We start from the raw sequence: 20,516 nt of genomic DNA, 5'->3' as shown, positions 1-20,516 counted from the left end.
GAGACACAAGGGCTCAGTGGGTGCAGGTGGGTGGGTGGGGGTGGGGGATGGGGACACCGCCTGGGGCGCACGGCCCAGCCGTGGGGCAGCCGCAGGGAGGAACAGGAAGGGGCCTCCCGTGGCAGGCGTCCCCAGTCAGCCCAAGCGGCCCAGCCCCCCCGAGGGGACAGGGACGGCGCTGTCCGGCTGGGCACCGTGGTCCCCGGGACGGAGGCCGGCTCGCCGCAGCGGCCCAAATCCGCGCCGTGGGCCTGGAAGGAGGCGCCACACCAGCTCAGTGCGATAAATAAAACTTTTATTCAAACGACTGCAGTACAGGGCACAATCCAGATAAAAAAAGAGGAAGGGAGACAGGAAAACAGTTGGAGCACTTCACGTCTTCACACCAGTGTCGCAGCGTTGTGTCTACATTCGTCCACTGAGCATGGAGCCCCTGGATTTGAGGTCTTAGCAAAACGAGAACACCCACACGGAAGGCTCTTCGCACACGGGCCGCGCTCCGGCTTCGCGTTCTCCTTAAACACGCAACGTCTGCGCCTTGAGCTGCTTCTCTCCCAAACTCCCGGCCACATCCTCGGCCACAGGAGAGCGGGCGGAGGGCTCCGTCAGAGCACGTCAGACAAAGAGGCATCCACAGCTTCACAAGGGGCGGGGGGTGCCCCGTGGCAGGAGGGGCCGGGTGGGCTGGGCCCTGGCTCCCTCCTCCCCAGGTTCAGGGTGTGAAGAGGCAAAACCAGTAGCCACGGAGTCCAGCACGTCTGTTTCGAAGTCACCAAGACACACAAAGAGACGAGAGCGTTTAGGGAGGACGGGGCAGGGGCTGCCCTCCCCAGGGCCAGCCCCGGGCGGCCTGGGGGCCGTGATCCCCTCACGAGGCTGTCCACCGGTTTCCAGAACGCATGGGGGGAGGTGGTCCCTGGAGCCCTTTGGAAAGTCCGCGAGGGGCTGCGCCTGCCTGCCCCCGCCCTGCCGGGCCCCGCGTGAGGTCACACGGCCCTGGGGTCACCGCCCGCCCGCGCTCTGGTCTCTACACTGTGGAGGAGGACGTGCAGGGGGCCGGGGGCCGTGGCCTCCCTCACAGGAGCGGCCAGCTTCCTCAGGAGGCCGCCCCGGCTCGGCACGCACCCGTCCGTCCGTCCGTGCGGCCCTGGGACGGGCCTCCCCGGGCCTCCCCTTCCCTGACACAGATGCAGCGTCCGTCCGCTGGGGGGAGGCGGATGCGGGAGTAACAGTGCGCACACCGGAGTCCATGCAGATCGGCTTTTGTTTTGCAGGAAAGAAACGTCCTTTTCCTGTTTTTTCTTTTTTTTTTCTTTTCTTTTTTCTTTTTTTTTTCTTTTTTTAAAAGATTTTTCTTTTTCTTCAGACTTGAGGCCTGGCTCGCGCCGAGCCATCAGGAAGGGACAGTGCGTCGTGAGCATGGCGGCCGCAGAGCAGAGGCGAGGACGCCGGGCCCCCGCTGCCCGGCCGGAAGCTCCCGCCTGGCAGACACATGGGGCCGGGGGCGTGTAGACATGGGGAGCGGAGATGGGGCAGCACCATGGACCCTGGGGCATCTCAGAGTCTGGGGTCACCAACCAGAAGGCGGGACGGGGCAGGCGAGAAAGGAAAAGGACCGAGAACAAACTGACGAGGGCGCGGAGGAGAGAACCGACGGAGGCCAGACAGGTGGGGGCTCTCCCGAGCAGCGGCGGCCCGTGGTCAGCGTCCTCACACTGTGGACACCAGCGTGCCGCTGCGGAACAAAGCATAGGACGCTGCGGGCCGCACGCCCCTCCTGCAGCCGCTTGGGGTCAGCCAGCTGCCTGCCCTCCCATGCCCCCCAGGCCGGGACAAGGGCTGAGCCCAGGCGGGGGGCGCAGGAACAGCAGCCCTGGCCATCCGTGCCGGCCAGGCGGCCGGGAAGGAGGAGCAGGGGACACACCGGAATGAGGGTTCCTGGAGGACCGGGAGCCCCCGTGGCTGCAGGGGGCATGGGACCAGGCTGGGCTCCCACGGTTCGGGGCCCACTCAAACCCACCCAGCGTCGGGGCACGAAGGCGGATCTCCGGGCCCGCTTGGCACTATCCCGGCAGGGCGGGCTCCTGCCCGGACACCCCCGTGACTGAGAGGAGGAAGAGGTAGAGAGGAGCAGCACCTGGGCCCCACCTGCCCCAACCCAGAGCGGGGCCTCCACGTCCCTAGGCAGGTGCCCACGGAGCAGTCCTGGGAGGGTCTGCGAGAGGGGGTCGGCCCTGCCCACCCGCAGCTCCCAAGGACTAGTACGAAAGCCCTTACCTGCTCACAGCCCGCGCTCCGTAGTCGTCTAGACCCTGGGTGGGGGGGGAAGCAACACAGGTCAGGCTGGGGTTCTGGGGGCGAGGCGGGGTCCACAGGACGGGAGGACGCTGGGTGCTGCCCCTGGCCCCAGTGGGCGTGCGGTGCTGGCTGCCGCCGAGGGCCTGGAGGGCCCTGCCCACATGCAGAGCCGTGACAGCCCAAACTCACGTGGGCGTCTCCTCCTCCGGCCCGCGGCGGACCGCGGATGCTGGAGCGCACGCTCACAGGCACGCGCGAGACAGCTCCCCTGGTGATCCCTCCACACCGGACCCGCGGCGAGCGGGCGGGGCCTGAGCACACCCGCAGGTTACCCCATGAGAACACCACGGCAGGTGAGCCTGGGACGACCCGGCAAGTCTGGCAAGTCTCGGAGCGGGTAGGGGCCTCTCTAGGAACCACTGACGCTCGCAGGCCGGGGCTGACGGCCGGGCGTGGCAGCTAGCCTGGGCCGGCCCCCGGGCAGAACACCCCAGCACCCAAGACACCAGCTGCAGCGCCCCAGCTGTGCGGCCGAGGGAGGTGCTGTGGGCGCCGCCAGCAGGAGCCGCCGGGGACACCTTCCTCCTCCGCCATCTCAGCGCCACGACCACACCCGGACAGCGGGGAGTGGGAGCAGCGTGCGGTGGCCAGGCCTGCCTAGGCTTGGGCAGCTGTGGCCTGGGCCCGGACGGTGCTAGAGGATCTCCTGCCTGGCGGGCTGGATCTGTGCCCCTGCGGTGCCTCCCCCAAGCTGGATCGCTCCCCCTGCCGCCGCCCTGCTGTTGCCCGGAGCGCCAGCACTGGCCTCACCTTCTCTAGAAGGTTCCATCCCAGGGCCTCAGCTACACCTCCCCAGGCCGGTGCTTCTCACCGTATCATTGACTCCCGTCCACTCTGCCTGGCCATAAGCTCCCGGAAAACCGCTCCCTTCCTTGCACATAGCTCCCCACTCCTGCTGGTTAAGCCCCTCAAAGGAAGGGGGGGACGCGAGGCTGCTCAGGACCGTGCTGAGCAGGGACCTTCCTGGACCTCACCCACCTTCACCAACACTCACCGCAGCCCCGGGCAGGCTCAACCTCGATGGTCGCCCCCGGGGCCCACATCTTAGAGAAACTCCCCTTCTTTTCCCCCCTTCCGGGGATGAGGGGGCTGACCCGGACCCTGCAGCGCCTGAAGCCTGGAAGCGAGCGCGAAGCTGCTGGCCCTACTCCCAACGTGGCCACAGCAGACACACGTTCCAGAAGCCCTGGGCTCCTACAACCTCTGAAGCTTCCCCCACGGAGCCGCGCCGTCCACACTCACACCCCGGCCCCACCGAGACTTCACAACCACCGCCGTGCCCTCCAGGGGCTAACCGTGCCTGCGGGAGAGCCCCCTCCGGTGTAGGCCCCTTCTGGGGTCGCCCCGTGCTGCTCACCTGGGAGAAGGCGGGCACGGCCACACTGTAGGGCCTCTGCTTGAAGGTGCCGGCTGTCTGGGCAGGGAAGGCGCGGGACGACGCGTTGTAGTCGGGCGGGGGGAGGGCCAGCTCCTCCTTGTCCAGGAGGTTCCCCGTGCTGCTGCTCTTGCCCTGCTGCAGGCTGTGGGGTGGGGGGCGTAGAAGCTCTTCAACCCAGGCCCCCAGGACCCCGTCTGACCCTCCACCTTCCCCATGCCTCCCTTGGACCCTTCTAGAAGCCCTAACGAGGGGCCACAGCCTCACTGAGCCCGTGAATGGGGCCTGAAAGGGTGGCGGGAAGAAATTCCTAAAGCCCCAGCCCTCCTGGGGCAGCTCAGCCCCTGCTGGGCCCCCCACGCCCTGCCCAAGGGAGGCTACAGCAGGGGTGTGCTCCCGGGCCCCGTGCAGGGCAAGGGAAGCCCCCTCCCCGCACAGCAACCGCTGACCCTTCCTCCAAAAGCAGCCTGCATGCACCTGACCCCCCAGGAGCCTCCACGCGCAGCCAGCCGGGCGTGGGGCAGCCCTGCGGGCAGGGAAGGGAGCGGAGCCCAGCCATGGCCTGTGAGCAGAGCAGGGGTCGCCGGCAGACGCACGGCGCCCTCTGCCCGAGGCAGCGTGTCCAGGGTGAAGGGCCGGCGGCCTGGGCCCAAACGCTCACCTCATGTGCACCCTGTCACTGCCGTCGCTGTCCAGAACCCGGGTGTAGGAGAAGGGAAACCAGCCCCGCCTGCAGGACAGGAGCGCGGTGAGAAGGCGCCAAGGCCCGGGTGCCCGTGGCTCCCCGGTCTGGCTGTCAGTGCAGCCCACACAAGCGAGCACCCCGGGGAGCCAGCACACCCCAGCCTGCACCCTGGCGAGCCCGCCGGCCCTGGATGGGAGCTGGGCGTCTCCGGCAGAGCTCCCGTGGCCGCGGCGGCCGGGCTGGCTTTCGGCCGCACGGGGAAGGCGGTGACGGCACAGGAACGGTGGTGAGAGGAGGCAGGCGGCTCTTTGGGAGGGGGGTGTCCTAGCAACCTCCTGCCCCTCCTCGCCCCCTCCCTAGACGGCAGCCGCCCCGCCGTGGGAGCGGAGCTGGGTCCGGCCCCTCTGTCCCTGCCTCAGGTTGGGGGTGGGGGGGCCGTGAGTCTCCATCTCACCGCCAGCCACTCCAGGTGACAGCGGTTGGTCGGGGGGAGGAGCGGCTCCTGGCCAGGGTGGCCCGAGGCCGCAGGAGAACGACAGGCTGCAGGAGACTCGGGCGGCAGGGGTTACTTTAAGCCGCGAAGACAAGGCTCCTGTGTCCTGACACGCCAGCAACAGGCTGATCAGAGACTCGGGGGCAGCAGGGGGCCTTGGGGCACACGGCTGGCCTCTGACAACTGGGAAGCCGCACGCCCGGCAGCAGGGAAGGTGCCAGACGGGCCGCGGTGCGTGCGTGCGGGGCCCTGGGCCAAGCGGGTGATGCAGGCGGTGAGAGTGACCGGCTGGTGAGAGACGGCGAGGCCGTGGCTAGGACGGAGCAGCCCCGCCCGTGCCGCCCTGCTCCAAGGACTGAAGACACGCGGCGGGACACTCGGTCCCGAAAGGACCCCGAGGCGCCAGGACAGCGGAGGGCCGCAGGTTGGCAGGCTGCTGTCCCGAGCACCGGGCAGGCTGCCCGTCCCGTGGCTCCTACGGGGGCCCCACTCACATCTTGGTCTTCTCGCTCTCCCCGTAGTGCCAGCCGTCACGGGCCTCGGGCACCAGCAGGGTGATGAGGTCCCCCTCCTTGAAGCTCAGCAGGGTGCTGTTGTCCCCGGCCGCGTGGGAGAAGATGGCTTTCACCCGCATGCGGCCGTTGCGCTCCAGGCCAGCCGCCATGGAGCTGGAGCGCGGCAGGGTCTTGTTCTCCGCTGCAGACGACAAGAGAGGAGTGAGGGGACGTGGCCGTCCTCCTGCCCCTCAGCCTCCCGATGGGAAGATGCTGGAAGGCCCCAGGCGGGCCTGGAGCAGGACGCTCGTGTGGGCAGACAGGGAAGGACCCAGCGGTAGACCGGCCGCTTGCCGGCCGCAGGGAGCTCTGGGCCGGGGCCTCAGCCTTCCCACCTGCTCGTCAGCAGAGCCTCGCTGGCTGGGGGAGGGGGCGGGGCCGTCCATGGGACGGGGCTGCAGAGCTGAGGGACCTGGGTGGGGGGAGGGGGGCTGTCCCGCGGTCCACTTTGGCCCTGCCTGGCATCACCCGCGTGCTCCGGTCACGGGCAGAGCCCTGATGTCCCGGTCCGGCCCCGTCCTGCCGTGGGGACTTGAAGGGAGCCAGGTAAGGCCTGCGGGGCCGGAAACCCTCAGTGGGGCCCGAGGGGGCCGCACAAGGCGCCGTGCACGCTCGGGGCTCTGGAGGCTCCCCACCCCCCGTCGGGTGCGGCGCGGTGGCCGGGGGCGCGTCCCAGCCCTTACTGGCCGCATAGCTGTTCTTCGGGGCCACGCTCTTGCGCACGGGGAGCGTGTTGGAGTACGAGTCGCTCAGCTTGCTCTGGGACTGTGGAGGAGACGAGGTCTTGGGCTGGGCGGCCTTGCGGTCGGCCCAGGGGCTGTAGTCCTCGCCGTCTGGGCCCGAGACGCCATTCATGACCGGCGTGCTCTCCTGGGCAGACAGCCGCTGTGGGGAAGAGGCGGGGGGTGGGGGGGGCAGCGGCGTGGGAGGGCCCGGTCAGGCGCGGCCAGCGTGGGGACCCCTCACCCCAGCCACCCCGGAGCCGGGGCAGGAGCCGTCCGTCCACACCCAGGAAGCCTGCGGGAGGCCATGCACTCACCCCCACAAACGGGGCCAGCTCGGGGGGCACCGGCAGGGGCTTGGCCCCTGGGATGGGGTCGGAGATGACCAGGCTGGACTTGGAGGCCGACAGGGCGCTGGGGAGGACAGAGCCGTTGCTGGGCACCTGCTGCATCAGCTGCACGGCGCGCTCCGGGATCTTGTTGGGGTCCGCGCATGCCTGTTGCCACAGCGGCAGCTTCTGGGCCAACAGCTCCTTGCCCTGCAGTGGAGGGAGCGGGAGAGCATGGGGTCAGGGACGGCCGCGCAGCAGGGCCACCCCACAAAGCCATGAGAGCCTGGGGTGCGCTGCGGACCTCCCCAACCACGCTCCCTGGAGCCCCTGCCTGGTCGCGAGACACTCCCCCTCTCGGGAGGGGCGCACCTGTCTGGCTGACGGCTGCCCCACACCCGGTGGTGCCTCCCAGCCAGAGAGGCCACCTGGAGGTCCCTGAGCCCCGACCTGGGAAGGAGGTGGGCTGCTGCATTAAGCCAGGTGGTCTTGGGGCCACTAGGGCTGAGACAAAACCCAAGGTCCAACCCGAGCAGGGGCTGCCAAAGGAGAGAAAGGAACAGGGCTCACTAGCCATGCAACAGACAGACGCTCCAGGGGCCACCACAGGTCCCGGGGAGAGCACCATCCTGGGGTCCCTAGCCGTGGTCAGGCCAAGCTGCGGGGGTGCAGGAAGCTGACACCCGAACAGGCAGCGTTTCACAGATGCAAAAGGTGCTAACGGTCCCTGCCCCCAGCCCAGGGCCCAAGAGCCCCGCTGTCCCTCCAGTGTGCATCGGGGTGTGCCCAGAGCACAGCTAGCCGGACGAGCACGGGGCTTAGCAAAGGATGACGAAGCTATGGGTCTGGCAAGGAATCCCAGAACGAGGGAGAGCCGAGTGGGCGCCAGCCTGTGGGTCCCTGTAGCCCTGCTGGTGTCTGGTGCCCACTGCGTGGGCCTGTCCAAGGTGCAGGGAGAGCTGTGCCCTCCATCCTCTGGTCTGTTTGGCCACAGTAGCTGCCGGGCTTATAGCAGGTGGGTCACCTGCGCCCCACTGCAGAACCTGGAGCTCCTAGGGCAAACTAACTCAGGGCAGTCACTGTCCCCAGGACCTCTGAAGGGAACATCTGGCCCCTCACTGACTCTCCCTGCTTCTGACCTGTGTCTGGGCAAGGAAGGGGCGGCTGAGTGAGAAGTGTGGAAGAAGCTAGAAAAAGGCCTTGTGAGCAGGCCATGACCTCCACCACCTGCTGGTTGAGACCAGGGACCAGCAAGGCAGGGCCAAGGGCTGGTGCCCTGTTTTGTGATTGGGATCTGAGGCGAACACAGCTCGGCCATGGGTCTGGGGCTGCGTCTGCTGCTACGGCCCAAACCCAAAATGGTGCCTGGACCCTGGCTGAGAGAATCGGTGGACAGCTCTGGGTGGTGGAGACAAGGCAGGTCCATGGAGACCCAGCACCAAACAGGGGCAACCCTAGGGCTACCCCCTGGTGATGAAACCCGCCTGTGGGGCTGGGATGCACCTGCCAGGGAGCTGTCTGGTGGCCTGCTGCAAGCCTGGGGGGTCCTGCCCTGGAGCCCGGCCCCTGTGCTTGGGACGCTGCGTCCAGCTCCCTGCGAGGTCAGCTGTTACCTCGTGCACAGCAGAAGCAGCTGGGGCCCAGAGACCTCGGCTCACCCGCTCTCCGTCCTCCCCCCCCCCCACCTCTCCCTGCCTGCCATGGGGCCCGGCTGCCGCCAGAGGGCGCCGTCAACCGCCGCAGCACAGCCGGGAGTTGGGGTGTGCGGCTGCCCTGCCCTGCCGTTGTGCGGTTTGCAGCAAGCGGTCGCCCAGAGGCAGGCCCAGGCCCAGCTGCTTGCACGGTGGGCGCCCCCCCGCCCCGCCCCGCTCAGCTGCCCCAGGGAACCCTCCCAGCTCCCACAGGGGACACAGGTCCCTCCACTGCCCTGGCCTTGCACTTGTGAACAGGCCCTCAGGCAGGCCCGGGAGGCAGAGCCGCTCTCGGAGGGAAGGCTGCTCTCCCCTACAGAGCCCTGCCCATGGGGATCACAAGGCCAGTCTCCTACCAGGCACACGTGTGGGAACGTGCGTTTACCCTGCTGCTCTGCAGACCCCTTTATTGAAAAAGGACGTGAACTCGGTTGCCTAGCCTCATCTGCTGAGCTCTTGGAATGTTCTGGAACGTTCCAGGGGACAGATCTGCTCCCTCCCCAGCTCCTGACTATGGACTCTGACTAGGGGCTCATCTCAAGTTGCCCCTTCCTGCAGGGGAGCCAGTGTCCTCTGGATTGCCTAGGAGGGGCTCCCTGGCAATCCAGGGATCCTGGCAGCCCTCCCTGAGCAACACCTGCCAAGCCTCAGAGATGTCTGCAGCGTCTGACCGGTGACTCTCCGACCCGCACGCCATCGCTGGGGGAATCCGAAACGCACGGCATTCCTTTCAACACAGCTCAACAGTGGACACGCCCTGACGGCCATCAGGGAGAGGCCACTTCTGCCCGTGCCCCAGTGCGGCCCGCAGAGCTCACCTTGGAGTGGTAGGCGGCGGAGTTCTTGGCCACGGCGCACTGCTTCTCCACCAGGAAGCAGAACCGCCTCCTCTCCTCGGTCAGCGCTGTCTTGTAGCCGTCCGACACGTAGTTCTCCAGCTCTCCTTGCTTGTTGCTGATCGCGTCGATGTACTGGGGGGCAGGCAGCGTGGGATGCACATGAGCCGCGGACGGGACAACACAGGACGGTGTCCAGCTCTGGGCAGCCCCCCACCCCCGGAGCAGAGCACACCTCCCACCGGCTCACGGGGCGGGGCATGGCCACGACCTACTTAGACGGAGGGGCCATGGGTGGAGTGACGGTGGGGCAACCCCATGCCCCACTGGGCCCCTCAGCAGCTTGAGTCCCTGCCCTCTGCCCCCTCTGTGCCCAGCAGCCACACACATGTGGACCATGCTGGCAGATCAGGAGGCCTGGTGGCATTGTGGCCTGCCCCCCGTGGATCCCGATTCCAGGCATCTGAAACCACCCCGCGGGTGGCCCAGGAAAGCTCGCCTGGCACGATGTGCTGGAGAATGACTAATTCACACCCAAATCCTGCGGGGGTGGGCAGAGCGCACAGGAGACACTGTTTGGTGCTGGAGCACAAGGGAACATTCGGATTTTGCTGGAAACTTGTGGTAATAAAGCACCCTCGAGCCTGTAGGCAGCCGTCACAGGGAGGCGAGAGCACCCCAGCCCTGGGGTCTGCAGAGCCCCGTCGGGGTGTGTGCTGGGGTCCACGGGGTCCTGGCTGTTTCCCAAGGCAGCCCCTCCCGGCTCCTTCCCTCCGTGCCCTGGGGCCACTGCCCACGCAGGGAGGCACTGTGGAGCCCCGCCTGGTCTCTGTGGTCCTGGGGTCTTTCCTGCCTTGAGGGGCGCCTCCCCCACGGGCTCTGACTCAGCGTGGGTGGGCGGTGCTGAGCTGCGGTGGGCGCTGGGGGAAGCGAGAGGAACAGGCTGTTCCTGCCGCCTCCCTTCCCGGCAGGAAGCTGGAGGCCCGAGGACCCGCCTGGGGGTGTGGCTCGTCCCCACCATGGCCACCAGTGCCCACCAGGGCAGAGGCTCAGCCCCCGTGGAGTAGCCGCACGCCCCCACCCCCAGGCAAGGCCTGCCTAGCCCTGCCACCAGACCGCAGGTGCCCACACCCTCTGCCCCTGCAGACCACCCAGCTGACCCCGCAGAGGTGGCCGCTGAAATGGGCCTCCAGATAACCCGCTGGTCCCCCACTGCTGGCCGGAGAGCACAGCCTCGAGGAGCGGGCCCTAGGCCTCACGGGCAGCCGTGGGGTTCTGCCGCCGGTGTGCCTGAGGGGACCCAGGGCAGCTCTTGGGGACCAAACCTGCCAGCCTGGGAGAAAAGTCTGAGTCCAGGTAAGAGCCACCCCCCCCCCGCCCTATGGGCGCTCTGCTCTGCTCACCGCAGCCCGGCGGCCTCCTCCCCACCAAGCCGTTCCCCTGTGCTGCCGGAGGACTTCTTCCTGGTTATGAGACGTGTGCTTGCCGGCACCTTCCCCGCACGGCGGCTCTTCCAGGCAGGGGAGAGCAAGCCTGGAGATCGGGGGGGCCCCTGGGAGGCCGTGGAGGCCCAGTGCGCAAGGCTGAGCTCCACGGGGAGGACTCCAGCGGTGGCCGTGGAAGAGGGGGGCTGCCAAGGGGACCGCCTACACCCGCACCCCCTCCCAGAAGCCCCACAAGGACAAGAGGCCCAGGACAGACACGCTCCGGATAGGAGGCCCTGGAAGGGGCACCCGCACCCCAGGGCCCTGGTGCTAACGTGCTCTGATCTGTGCTGTCCCACCCTCCCCCAGGGGCCTGTCCGGGACACGGCTGTGGCCCATAGCAAAGGTGTTCCTCGACGCCACGCACGGGCACATCAGCTCCGTGCCCGAGAGCCCCTGAAGGAGAAGTTGTGCAGGGCTCCTGAAGATGAGGGTTCAGCTCCCCAGGGAGACCCCGACCCGTCCTCGTCCTGTCCCCGGGGGCTGCTCTAGCGGTGGCAGTCGGGCCGGGGTGGGCTGGGGGCCCGGGGCGGCTGGCACGGGGACAGCGCAAGCCTGGGCAAGAGCTCGCGCACAGGGTCCACCGTGGCCGCGCACAGAGTCTGCCTGGAGCGAAGCCACCACGCCCGCTGTCACCTAGTGGGGACCCTGAAGGACAGGAGCCACTGTGAATGGTTGGCACAGGACACAGCAGAAACCGGGACATGGGGCCCCTGGGTCTGCTCGTCCTGAAGGCGCACAGCCCCCGAGGCGGCCACGCGGCCCGCCCCACACGCGGTTTTTGGGTTTTTAGGCTGCGGCACGGCTGTCGCTGCAGCGCGACCCGCTCCCAGGAGTGGAGAGAAAGCAGCGTGGACCCGGGCGGTGTGGGGCGCTGGCCTCATTAGCTGGGTCTGCCAGCCTCCCGGGCCGGGGGAGGGAGTGGGCATTTATTCTGAAGATTTCCATTCCTTCAAACAAGCTCCGGGAACGCCGGCAACAGTGCGGGCCTCGGGGCGAGCGGGACTGAGGCGGAGAGCACGGCCCTGGCAGAAGCTGGCGGGGGGCATCCCGACCCCGGGAACCACAGGTCCTGGGAAGCCGGTCGGAGGGCCTTACGAGCTATGCCCCGGGGGCAGCGGACAGCTTCCGCCACAGGCCCCTGGGCTGTCCGGCCGCCCTGAGCACCGCAGCCGGGGCACAGCCCTCGCCAGCGGGGACACACAGTCCGCACTTCTGTCGAGGAACGCCAGCGGCTTTCCGACGTCCCGGACGCGGCTCCTTGTGCCCGGACCACACTTCACTGGGCGGGGCCTGCGAATCTGGGCCAACCGGGCAGCGTCACACTGAGGGGGACGGGAGTGGACAACGTCCCACCCACAGGGTCCGGGCCACGACACCCACACCCCCAAACGCGGAGGAGTGCTGGAGCTCTCCGGCCAAGTGCAGAGGCCAGAGCGCGGCCTGGGCCCCCACCTCCGGGGGCTCAGCTGCTGGGAATGGCCCCGGCCCATCCCCGGGCAGGCAGGCAGGTGGGCCCTGCAGCCGGCTCCCTCCTCGCTCCTGCCCGCCGCCGCCTTTCCCGCTCCCGGCTCCGCGGTGCTATGGCGACGGCGCTATAGAAACCCCCGGCTGAAAGCACGAAAGACCACGGAACGCTCCCACTTAGTCACCCTGGGCGGCACAGCCCTGTAATCCAAGACAAAAGTGATCAGAACACACGTCTCCTCTCTGAAGCCGGCGGTGACTCAGAGGGGGGAGGGGCGGCTCTGGTTTACCCCATCCACGCGGCTGTGGCTGCGGCTACGGCTTTCCCACGTTTCTCAAAACCCGACGCTGCCCCTTTGGGTCCCCGCAGCTCAGGAATGAGTGCGTAGTTCTGGGCCTTCAGCTGTCACTGCTGGAAACCGCTACTCCCAGGAGATGACGACGGAACCCCAGGGCTATGATGCTCAGGAAGGAACGATGGAAATCTGACCCCCATATCGCGCTCCATAACCAGGCCTGTGTCCCCTCCCTGGGGGACGGACCCTGCACCCAAGCACAGAACAGGAACGGCCTCAACCTATAGGGCTGCAGGCGCAGCAGGGGGCCATGGGTGCGGCAGGGGGACACAGGGCAGCTCTGTGGACTGAAGGACACTCAAAACGTCATTTAAACCTGAGAGACCAGAGCAAGACTCAGGGCTGGGGCAGCTCTGCCATCCTGCCCACAGGCACGGGGGTGGGAGATCTGGCCGTTCAGTCCCTTGAGTCCTGGGGTTTCTGTTTTCTGGCCAAAGGGCCCAGGGCTGTGAGCAGACCGGCCAGGGGACTGTGACCAGCGGACTCCAGCGGCAGCTGCCCTGAGTACACTCACGTCCCCAGCATCCCCTGTGCCGACAGGCCTAGCAAAGAGCGGAGGGACACTGAGGTCCACACCAGGGGGCCAGATGCTCCGACGAAGGCTTTAGGCCCACAGATCAGCATGTCCCCAAGACCCAACGGGACGGGTCTCTGCACACCTGAGTCAAGGCCGTGGGCGTTGCCAGCACTCCCGGGCCCACACCACCCGGGCTGGGGCGGGCTCTACCTGAGCACATCGCCTTGCCGGGCGACCCCTGCTGAGCTATGAGGGACTCCGGGTCTCTGTTCCTCTGCAGAGCGGAGGGGCTGACCCGTACCACCCACGCAGCCATGGCCTGGCACAGCAGCCCTTGCTTCCCGGGGCCGTGTTCCTGCAGTTCGAGACCCACACCTGGTTTCACAGATTTAGCAGAAAAGAACATGACGCAGTTCACCAACATTCTCCGTGGTGACCCCGGGTCAGAGCTGCGCTCGAGGTGTGTTCAAGCAGAGCATGTCGGAAACGATTCAGTCACTACAACGAATGTTATGAAGTCCAGCAGCTGCTTTCCACATTCCTCCCACGGCCAGGCCGGGTGTGAGGTGGCGAGGGGCACGTGCCCTCCCCCAGGTGGCCTGTCCCAGGAACCTCATGGCCCCCGACGCCACCTCTGGACACACAGGATGAGAGGAGACGGTGCCCCGCGTGCAGAGGCGCGGCTGACCGTCCACAGTACACCGTGGCGTAGAGGAGCTTTGGAAACACGAGAACAGGAGGCGCATAAAGGGCTTCAACGACCAGCACCGCGTCAAACTCCACACGTTCACGGGACCAGCCTCTGCCATGATCTTTTTTGAAGATCTAAATTATGGTTATTTTGTTTTTGTTTTGTTAATTGCGCATCCCTTTAAATAGAACAAATTTCCCCCTTTCTCAGACTGCGGTCTGGATGTGGGTGCCTTCGGGAACACGCGCACCCAGGGAGAGGGAGCCAGAGTGGCTGCAGGCCCCGGCGAGAGCCTGCGCGGCTCCACCGGGAGGCCTGGCCCACGGCCTCCAGGCTCAGGAACTCACCGTACCTCTACGCTCCCACACAGCCAGCCAGCCGGGGCTGCGTGGACTGGGAGGAGGGAGCGGAAGGGGAACCTGGGCCTGGACGGATGTGCCCTGCACCTCCAAGTACCCTGACAACCCTGGCCCCCCAGCACCCTCTCCCTTCCCAGCAGCCAGACCAGCCCGGATCAGGGGCTCCAGGGCCAGGCTGCCTGAGAACCCCAGATGGCCGTGTCCCACTGTGCTTGGGCCGGCAGGCTGGGTCCACACCCGGTTCACCCTGGACACAGGCCCGCCCCCCTGTCTCATTTCTTCTTCCTGAGCACTCCCCTCTGCCTCTGGGGTCTTGGCAGCCCTCCCTCAGTGCACGGACCCCTCACAGAGGTTGGGAGGGACACACCGTTTCCCCGTGACCCCAGCGCACGGCACACCCGACATGCATCCTGGATCTTCTGTAAGTCATGACCCCCCTTGGAGACTGAGGTCTGCTGCCCACCTTCCGTCCTATTCTAGTCAGAGCTGGCCCAGAGCTGGGGACAAACAAAATAAAAGCAGGCAATGTTAAGGGGTGCCTGGGGGGCTCAGAGGGTAAAGCCTCTGCCTTCGGCTCAGGTCATGATCTCAGGGTCCTGGGATGGAGCCCCGCTCGGGCTCTCTGCTCGGCAGGGAGCCTGCTTCCTCCTCTCTCTGCCTGCCTCTCTGCCTACTTGCAATCTCTGTCTGTCAAATAAATAAAGAAATAACCTTGGGGAAAAAAAAGCAGGCGATGTTGTCACGCAGGCCCTACAGGATTTGGCGAGGGGACGATATGCCACTTCCACACCTGGGACCAGAAGCCCTGGGGCCACCAGCTGCCTAGCGGGACCAGGTGCCCTTCAGAACACCCAGAAGCTCTGAGAACCCTAACACAGGCCATGGTACAACTGCCCACACTCGTGTGCCTGGGGGAGGGACACAGGTTTGGAAGAGATGCTGAGGGCCAAAGGGACAGGGTCACCAAACGAGGCTCGCCACCATACCCCACCAGACACACAGCCCGTCCTCCCCTGACCACGTGCCCCACAGCGCCCTCCGCACGGATGGGCACTTCCATGGGTGCGGAGCTGGGGGCCTGGGGAGTGGCCTTGGCTGTGGGGACAGCACGTGGTGCCTTCCCTACTTCCAGACGCAACCCTTGTCCTAGTTAGTGCCCCAAATGCCTCTGAGCACCTGTTCCCTGACCTATAATCAGAATCAGTTCTCTTCGCGGAAATCCCAAAACACAGTTTCAATTACCAGTCGTTCTTGAGAACGGCCGGCTCTGACCCAGCCCCGTTCACGGGGAACCCACCACAGACGGACAGACGAGCGCTCGCCATCTCCTGCCCTCTGAGAGGCGGGTCTGATCAACTTAACCTCCCTCCACCCCAAACAGCTCCACTCCACGGGCAGGGCCCCTTGCTCTGGCCCGGCCTGGCCACTGGCCACCTGGCTCTGAGGCTTCATGGGAGGAGGGAGGATAGGGTGTGTGAGGGCCTGTGGCCAGTCAGCCGCTCCAGAGGGGACACAGCTGCCCGAGGAGCCCCGAGCGATGGCGCCCGCCTGGCAGGGACCTACCACTCTCCGCGCCCAGTGTTCTGTGCACACGGAGCTCACGCCCAGGAGGAAGGACACGTGGGCGGGGCTGTGGCAGACACACGGGACGCCAGCCATCGGATCTCACGAAAGCCCACCCGCCTCTCCGCAGCATGGAGCAAACCCACGCCTGAGCCCGCACACTGGACCCCGGCCACAGTGTCCAGCCCTGAGAAAGCCAGGTGCGCAGGCTTGGGCGGTCTGGGCATGCCACCTGCCACCTGCCCAGCCAGAGGAACACACCAGGGCAGCGGCTTTGCTGCAGCCTGAGGTTCCCCGGGAGGGGCCGCTCTGTGAGTCATGGGCTGCGGGACCTGCCTCCACCTGCACACACAGCCCCCCACCCCGGGAGGGGCCCCGCAGAGAGGAGAGTTCCCAGGAGTGGAGCAGGGGCAGGCCATCCGCTACGTTTGGAGCCCAGGTCACTCCCGCTCTCTGGGGTCATTACTCTCCTCCTCGTCAGCCCAAGGGCATGGCCCCAGCAGCCCCACAGGTCAGAAGCCCACCCCTCGCCCCAGCACACCACGTGGGCCCATCTGCCTCTCCCTGCTCTTGCTCAGGGCTGGGGACGACACCAAAGCCCCCTGCAGACCGTGCACGGGACACACAGGAGTGAAGAGCTCAGATCACACGCTGCGTGCGGCCGCGGGGATGGCCGGTGGGACCGCGGGAGAGCTGGGGCCAGGTGCTTCGGCGCACCGAGAAGGAGCCAGCGAGAGGAGGGCCTCGCCCTTCCCTGCAGAAGGGTCTCCAACAGGCCCTTTCCAGTGACTGCCGGATCCTCAGCCCCACCCGGCGGGCTCAGCGCGCCTGCCCCAGGGAGTGTGGGGAGGAGGCCGGCCCCACCCGGTGGGCTCAGCGTGCCTGCTGCCACCAGCACGGGTAGTGTGCCAAGAGCCCGGCAGGTGCCAGGGCGGGTGGGCACCTTGGGGGGCTCAGCGACACCCCCCCGGACAGGCAGCCAGCATGTCACCTGCCAGCTCGGGGCCCTGAGGCGTCCCCGCTGGCTTCTCAGAGCTCCACTGCTCGCATGATCCCTTTGCTTCCGCCCTCAGGAAAGGAAACCAAAACCGCGGCCACAGGCTGTCCCTGCGTGGCCGCCCCGGGCCGGGTGCCCCTGGACCGTCTGCAGCACAGGACCCGGCCCTCCCTGCGAGGACCTAGACGCCTTGGGGACAATCACAGTAAAACCCCTGGGTGGTTCTGGGTCCAACGGAGAAGGAGGCTGGGTTTGGCGCAGCAGGAGACCGAAGGGCGGCCAGGAGAGAGGAGCCACAGCAGGTGCACGGGAGAGGGCCGGCCACCTCCGGTCAGCATCAGCAGGGGAGGACAGAAGTGGGCCAAGGAGCGCCGAGAGCCTGCCAGGACCACAACCCTCGGAAGGGGCAGAGCCGGGTCCAGATCCAACTGTTGGGGCCTCACGGCAGAGCCAAGGGGAGCAGAGCTGGCATGGGGCGTCCGCATGCCGCATGGCGGGGGGATGAGGTCCTGTGCCCAGCAGGAGCGCAGGGAGGAGGAGGGGTGTGACCTGGCTGAGCGGGAGGCGTGGGGGGCTTGGTCGGGGGTGACCCTTAGAAGTGAGGAGAAAGGTCAATCGTGTGTCTTTGAGAATGAGCCCCAGGAGGCCAGGGCCGCCTAAGAAACCAGGTCTCAGGCCCCGCTGCGGAGCGGGAGTGAATCCCTCCAGGCTTCCACCCAGCCCAGCCATCCTCCCGCCAGACCCCACCCCGGAGCGGACCACCTCCGTGACCTCCACCCCCCAGCGGCCGCTGGCAGAGCTGCCCCGCCCGTCCAGGGCCCAGGCCCCGCTCAGGACAGCCTCCATGTTTACGGCCGTAAAAGGGAAGGAAGCGCGGGCACAGGCCGTGCGGACGAACCTGAGAATCGAGCAGCAGGGCCACCTGCGGGAGGCCGTTCAGCGGGGACTTGGTTACACACGACGCCCAGCCCAGCCCAGCCCCGCTGCAGCGGCGCCCACAGACGGGAGGCGGGGTCTGCCTGGGGGTGGGGGGGAAGGGTGTGCGCTGCAGGCGGGGCGTCCTCTCTGGTGCGTGGGGACAGCGGCACACCATACGGACTCACGCCACACTCAAAGTCACCTACTGTCCCTTCCATGACATGTGAACCGGATCTCAAACCTGATGCCAAGAAAAGAAATGAGCGCCTCCAGGGGGGTGCACAGGCTCCCAGCCCCTCCTGGCCGGTGGCGGAACCCTGCACGTGCTGGCCTGGTGTCCCTGGCACCCCTGCGGGGGAGCCCTGTGCAAACACACCCGCACCGAGGGGCTTCCTGGCCTCCAGGAGGCAGGGGCGCTGTTCGCGATTGAGATTTTCAGGGAGCTACATCGCAAAAGACATGGGGGAGCAGGGAGCGAAACGGAGACGCCCAGGGAAGCGCGGCTTCCCTGCCCCCAGCCTCGGGGCCTCTCCCAGATGCAGCTGCGCCTGCAAATGCCTCTGCGGGACAGTCCCAGGGACACAGGCACCCGTCCCTGGACACAATGGTGGCAAGAGTCTGGTGCAAGGACGCCCGTCTGGCACAGGAAAAGTGCAGGGGGACGGCAGGCAGCTCCGCTCCCCTCCCCAGGCTGTGGGGCTCTGCACGCAGGGCGGGGCGGGGCGGGGGGGGGACATGGTCCGCCCCTACTGCTGCCGGGTCCATGCGCCCCACCAGGCGGGCCTGCTTACCCGCACCACGCTCAGGGAGGACACAGGGCACGGGCTCCACAGGCACCAGCAACCTCGCGGGTGTGCCAAGGCACTCAGAGGCAGACACACACACATGGGCCGAGAAAGGGGGTGCACGGCGCACCCCCAGGCTTGCCTACCTGACAGCTGGCACGGAGGGTGGGCCCAGGAGGTAGGGCTTAATGCCTATGCCTGACCCCAGGGGCTCCCCCCACACCCCAAAATAGCTAGGGAACTGGGGAAAGGTTTTCTTGGTGTTTCCTTTGGAAACAACCAGAATCCTGTTTTCTCTTTCCTCCTTATCTGAGTTCCTTGTGGCCTCAGGCAGTGGGTACTCTGGGCCGGATCTGTGTCTGCAGGCCTAGGGTTCCAGTAAATCAGGTGTATCAGGGCCACGCTGTCCTCAATTCCTGGCCCGCTCCACACACGGTGCCTGCAAGGTTGGGCACCACCTCGAGGGAAGTCCCACCGGGGCGGGCCCCTCCCACGGCCTCCTGTGCCCTCTGCCTCCTGCCTCCTGCAGCGAGGCGGCTGGGACACCTGATCAGCCAGCGTCTGCCCGCAGGGGCTCTGGGCCCGGTCCTGGCGGTGGGCAGGCACGAGCTGATTAGAGGGACAGTCTGACGTCTTTCTTGGAGGCAGAACCCAGAGGTACAGAGCAGGAAGATATCCTTGGGGTTCCTGCCCCTTTGGCGGCGAGCCTTCCGGGGCCTCACCGCGGCTCTGAGCGCAGGACCAGGGCGCCGCAGTGCCACGCGGGCCCCCGGCCGGCTCCAGGACGGAAGGTACTTGCTGCCCCGAGCGCGCCAGGAGAACAGAGCCCAGCTCTGCTCAGTCCCACCCACAGGGCCCCGGGGAGAGCACTGCCTTGACGCTGCTGCCTCAAGGGCCCCCGTGCCCCTGCAGCGCCGGCCGGGGCGCGTCCTACCTGAAGCTCCTTGTCCGAGTACTTCTGCGGGTTTTTGCTGCCCTGGCTCTTCTTCCGCAGCTTCTTCAGCTCGGCCTGGCACTTGTCCAGCGCGTCGCCCTTGCTCCTCTGCTCCGTCTGGTATTTCTTCAGCGCGGCCTGAGAGGCAAAGACCACACAGCGACTGCTGAGCCCACCGCCCTGCCCGCTCCCGCCCAGTGGCAGCCGGCCTGGCCTGTGGGCCGCTGGCCAAGCCACGGCGGGGAGGGCAGAGCCCGCCCAGGCCTCGCCCTCCCACGCCGCCCCCAGCTGGGGCGCCTCCTGGGAACTCAGGCCACATGCCCCGACAGGGCACGGCACCTGGGGCCCCTCTGGCCCTGGGGAGGGTCAGATGCGGAGTCTGTGCGGGCTCTCCAGGGGGCAGGGGCAGTGCTGTGCTGTCCCCGCCATGGCCAGCGGCGAGCTGTGGGGACGCGGGAGCTGTGTGCGTGGGGCGTCGGACGTGCCGGCTGCCCCCATGCGCGGTGCTCTGTTCCAGACTGGCTGGCACGGGCAGGGCTGCGGGGAGCCTGCAGGGTGGGAGGCCGGCGGCGAGCTGCCCTCCCGGGAGACGCGGGGACAAGGGGAGCGGCGCGGGTGGCCTGACGGGTGCGGTACTTACGCTCAGGTACCTGGCGTCCAGCTCCACCTTCTGCTCCAGCTGCGTGAGCAGCTCGTTGTGGAAAGACTTCAGCTGGACACAGAGAGAACACGGAAGGGCCATGAGCACGACACAGGCTGGGGCAGGCGGGGTGGGGTGGGGGGAGGCTCCCAGGAGAGGCGGACGGTCACCGCGACGCCCCGGACACGGGCCACCCCGAGGGGCAAGGGGCCTGTCTGATCCCTGAGCCAGTGACCCTGCACAGGGGCTTGGGGCCTGGGGAGCTGGGAGGCTCCAAGCACCAGCGCGGAACAGGAATCGGGAGGTCAGACCATCCTGGCCTTGGACAGCCTCGGGGGTTCTGCTTCCGAGGGCGAACACAGGAACTGCTCCCCCCGCACCCCCTTTCTCTTTGGCACTGAGAAGTTCTTCAAGCGGGCACGGGCAGACTAGGAGGGGCCCATGTGACCCCTTGCTCTAGACCTGCTAGGTCACGGCTGGGCCTGGAATCTGGGCAAGTGTGTGCTCCCCAGGCCTGCCCCCCGTGTCTCTGCCGGACCCCTACGGCCAGCTGACAGTGAGGTCCTGCGTGGCAAGGGCCCTTTCCTCCCAGGTCCTCTCGTATGTCCTCGGCCCCCCAGTGGATCACCTCCCCACTGTGTGACTTCTGTCCTGAGCCTGGGATTTGGGCCCACCTTTCTGAGCGCAGCCACACGGCGACACAAGGTTCCCAAACGGACACGTGGCCAAAGGTGCAGCCTGCTCTCCCCTCCCCTCCGTCCG

At 67.2% G+C, this 20,516-nt stretch overlaps 1 protein-coding gene across 4 annotated transcripts in view; it reads right to left on the bottom strand.

Annotated features, from left to right (window-relative positions):
* Positions 1–20,516, bottom strand: part of BAIAP2 (BAR/IMD domain containing adaptor protein 2) — a 62,415-nt gene that overhangs the window by 4,327 nt on the left and 37,572 nt on the right. For 2 of the 4 annotated variants that reach the window (XM_045984026.1, XM_045984025.1), the window contains exons 5-13: positions 19,755–19,826; positions 19,115–19,252; positions 9,026–9,178; positions 6,505–6,726; positions 6,149–6,350; positions 5,406–5,607; positions 4,395–4,463; positions 3,716–3,878; positions 2,278–2,312 (exon numbers count right to left, since the gene is read on the bottom strand). In XM_045984026.1, the coding sequence (XP_045839982.1) occupies positions 2,278–2,312; positions 3,716–3,878; positions 4,395–4,463; positions 5,406–5,607; positions 6,149–6,350; positions 6,505–6,726; positions 9,026–9,178; positions 19,115–19,252; positions 19,755–19,826 (1,256 nt within the window). Of the gene's footprint in view, positions 1–278; positions 1,736–2,277; positions 2,313–3,715; positions 3,879–4,394; positions 4,464–5,405; positions 5,608–6,148; positions 6,351–6,504; positions 6,727–9,025; positions 9,179–9,318; positions 10,114–19,114; positions 19,253–19,754; positions 19,827–20,516 lie in introns of those variants that run through there. The other 2 variants (XM_045984027.1, XM_045984028.1) reach the window with 2 other exon arrangements.

This window comes from Meles meles, chromosome 18 (assembly GCF_922984935.1).
Source record: "Meles meles chromosome 18, mMelMel3.1 paternal haplotype, whole genome shotgun sequence".
NCBI classification, from domain to species: domain Eukaryota; kingdom Metazoa; phylum Chordata; class Mammalia; order Carnivora; family Mustelidae; genus Meles; species Meles meles.
The sequence above is the reverse complement of the archived record's forward strand: the minus strand, read 5'-3'. Positions and strand labels throughout refer to the sequence as shown.